General features: G+C 56.9%; 1 protein-coding gene across 4 annotated transcripts in view; it reads left to right on the top strand.

Moving 5' to 3' along the window:
• Positions 1-303: 303 nt before the first annotated feature.
• The window catches only part of LOC139766620 (L-threonine 3-dehydrogenase-like), a 38,880-nt gene continuing 35,568 nt past the window's right edge, over positions 304-3,615 (top strand). The window contains exon 1 of one of the 4 annotated variants that reach the window (XM_071695481.1): positions 304-480. In XM_071695481.1, coding sequence (XP_071551582.1) covers positions 436-480 — 45 coding nt within the window. In that variant the 5' untranslated portion in view covers positions 304-435. The other 3 variants (XM_071695484.1, XM_071695483.1, XM_071695485.1) reach the window with 3 other exon arrangements.

Genomic DNA, 3,615 nt, shown 5'->3' on the forward strand with positions numbered 1-3,615 from the left:
CGCGCGCACTCGGCCAGTCCTGTCCACACTCCCTCCCCAGCGCCGATAAAAACCATATAGGTTCCACCCCCTCGGCCGTACCCTGGCGTTGAATGGCGACTTTCTTCTTTTTTTTTTACGCTTGGAATACAATTGTTGTGGTACGTATCCTGTTTGTGTGTGTGTGTGTGTGTGTGTGTGTGTGTGTGTGTGTGTGTGTGTGTGTGTGCGTGTGTGTGTGTGTGACTGACTGACGCACTTCAGACAGTGTTATCAGCAATTCAAGGGGCGATAAGGCCGGCGCGCCCCCCTCAGAGTCCTGGCAGCGCGGAGCTGGCTCGTCAAGTCCTCACTAACAGTGGTGAACCCGCGTGACTGAGGTCCTCTCCCGTGGCACAGGCGACATTACCCCGGCAGGAGGTGAGGCACGGCGCCGCGCGCGACCAACCCCCCTGCATGTGCAAGTTAGCGAGGGGCCTGACTTGTTCCAGCCCGCGACCCGTGAGTTTCACCTGCAGCAGGACTAGCAGTAGGTAAGGTCTAACGACCCTTACCCTCCCCCTCCGTGTATGTGTGTGTGTGTGTGTGTGTGTGTGTGTGTGTGTGTGTGTGTGGTGGAGGTAGTGGCAAGTAGTGGTCGAGGGGGGTTAGTAGCGTGTTGAGTCTGATGTTAGCGGTGGGAGGGGGTGAGGATAATCTGGCGAGGAGGCTCCGGTAGGAGGAGGAGGAGGAGGAGGAGTGGCACCTGTGGTGAGGGCGTGTGAGGTGCATGGAGAGGTGGAGCTTCCCGCCGCCCGCCGGTCGCCAGTGCCTCTCGGAGCGTGAGCGCGTACGTGTGTACCGCAGGCAGGGGGGGAGGAGGAGGAGGGAGAACACCACACCCACCACCACTAGCCTCACCGTCTGTGCCTCCTGCCATATATACCCCCCGCCGCCACCGCCGTCGTCGTCGACGTCGTGGTGCGGGAGGAGGTGGAGGAGGAGTGAGGGTCATCGGTGTGCTGAGTAGCTAAAGGGGCGAGGACGCCTCAGGCGCGATACCCCTCAACACACGTCCAGCGGCTCCTCATCATTCCTGACGCAGGTAGTCCGTGTGTGTGTGTGTGTGTGTGTGTGTGTGTGTGTACTGTCAACTTGAGGGTCGAGGGAGCGACCGCCCGTCGCTGGCTGGCCACTGCTGCCGGTGTGGAGCGCCGCCGCTGCCCAGCTCTCACAGCCTCGGTTGTGTCGTCGACTCACGTTAGTTCTCAGTGGGATTATCAGCGTGTCTCAGGATGTGTCCCGATATCCCCACGTGACCCCCTAGTGTGCAGCAGTGACTCTCCTGGTGTTCCCTCGTGACCCCCTAGTGTGCAGCAGTGACTCTCCTGAACAGTGACTCTCCTGGTGTTCCCTCGTGACCCCTAGTGTGCAGCAGTGACTCTCCTGAACAGTGACTCTCCTGGTGTTCCCTCGTGACCCCCTAGTGTGCAGCAGTGACTCTCCTGACCAGTGACTCTCCTGGTGTTCCCTCGTGACCCCCTAGTGTGCAGCAGTGACTCTCCTGAACAGTGACTCTCCTGGTGTTCCCTCGTGACCCCCTAGTGTGCAGCAGTGACTCTCCTGAACAGTGACTCTCCTGGTGTTCCCTTGTGAGCCCCTCGTGTGTAACAGTGACTCTCCTGGTGTTCCCTCGTGACCCCTAGTGTGCAGCAGTGACTCTCCTGGTGTTCCTGCATGACCCCTGGTGTGTAGCAGTGACTCTCCTGGTGTTCCCTCGTGACCCCCTCGTGTGTAGCAGTGACTCTCCTGAGCAGTGACTCTCATGGTGTTCCCTCGTGACCCCTGGTGTGTAGCAGTGACTCTCCTGAGCACTGACTCTCCTGGTGTTCCCTCGTGACCCCTGATGTGTAGCAGTGACTCTCCTGGTGTTCCCTCGTGACCCCCTCGTGTGTAGCAGTGACTCTCCTGAGCAGTGACTCTCATGGTGTTCCCTCGTGACCCCTGATGTGTAGCAGTGAGTCTCCTGGTGTTCCCTCGTGACCCCCTCGTGTGTAGCAGTGACTCTCCTGAGCAGTGACTCTCATGGTGTTCCCTCGTGACCCTTGGTGTGTAGCAGTGACTCTCCTGGTGTTCCCTCGTGACCCCCTCGTGTGTAGCAGTGACTCTCCTGAGCAGTGACTCTCATGGTGTTCCCTCGTGACCCTTGGTGTGTAGCAGTGACTCTCCTGGTGTTCCCTCGGGACCCCTAGTGTGCAGCAGTGACTCTCCTGAGCAGTGACTCTCATGGTGTTCCCTCGTGACCCTTGGTGTGTAGCAGTGACTCTCCTGGTGTTCCCTCGTGACCCCCTCGTGTGTAGCAGTGACTCTCCTGAGCAGTGACTCTCATGGTGTTCCCTCGTGACCCTTGGTGTGTAGCAGTGACTCTCCTGGTGTTCCCTCGGGACCCCCTGGTGTGTAGCAGTGACTCAATACCGTTAGGACCATAATGCAGCGAGTGTCCACACGTCGTCCTCCGACACTCCGGAGTGACGCTCGAGGGTAACGTGACGGTCGAGTGACAGCGTCACACTGGCAGAATCAGCGTGTGCCATGACCCCGTCCTCCTCCTGCTGCTCCTCCTCCACCCACGCCACCCTCCCACCCACCACCCACCTCCCAAGCCCCGATCCCTACCACCTCCTCCTCCTTGCCCACTGTCCCCTCCCACCTGCACCGCCTATCGTCTCCCACTTCCTGCCCGGAGACAGGCCAGATTGTGAGAGGAGGTACTGAAACAGGTTGCTGGGTGGTGACAGGCTTGACTGAAACAGGAGGGAGTGAAACCAACGGTTGGGTGTTGACAGGAATGAGTGAAACAGGGTGTTGGGGGGGGGGGTGACTGGAATGAGTGAAACAGGAGGGAGTGAAACAAAGTGTTGGGGGGCGACAGGCTTGAGTGAAACAAGAGGGAGTGAAACAAAGGGTTGGGTGTTGAGAGGAATGAGTGAAGCATAAGGTTGTGAAACAGGGTGTTGGGGGGGGGGTGACTGGAATGAGTGAAACAGGAGGGAGTGAAGCAGGGTGTTGGGGGGCGACAGGCTTTAGCGAAACAGGAGGAAGTGAAACAAGGCGCTGGGTGGTGACAGGCCTGAGTGAAACAGGAGGGAGCGAGATCGGGTATTGGGTGTTGAATCATTTAGTCAAGGTTCCGGAAGCCTCCGTTAGATGTCCTTGGCTGCTGTGTGGTTGGTAGGAGAGAACGAAACAGGAAAAGAAAAAAAATAGAACAAAGAACACACGACACATATTTACAGAGAAAACACCAAACAAAGACAGAGAAAGTGAAAAGAAAGGGGAAGAGAAAGAAAGAGAAACAGATTGTATAGAAAGTCTGAGTGTTGAATGTATGAAGACGGGGGCGATCAATCGAGGACCAAAACATGTTATTATAACAGAGGAGTGAGGTGACCAGAGCAGCGGGACGACCCTTGCGTGGGACCTGATCCCTTAAGTCTGGTCAAGCAGAGGTTACGATCCTTACCCCAAAGGACTGTACGCTTGTGACCAAGTCTCGTACCGTCGTACCTAAGTACTGTCGTGCTCGAGAGGTTATAACCCTTAAACGTGTTCTCTTATATTTTCCCCTGAAAAAAAAAGTGGAAAATAAAACTACTT

The sequence above is a fragment of the Panulirus ornatus genome, chromosome 58, assembly GCF_036320965.1.
Source record: "Panulirus ornatus isolate Po-2019 chromosome 58, ASM3632096v1, whole genome shotgun sequence".
Lineage (NCBI taxonomy): Eukaryota > Metazoa > Arthropoda > Malacostraca > Decapoda > Palinuridae > Panulirus > Panulirus ornatus.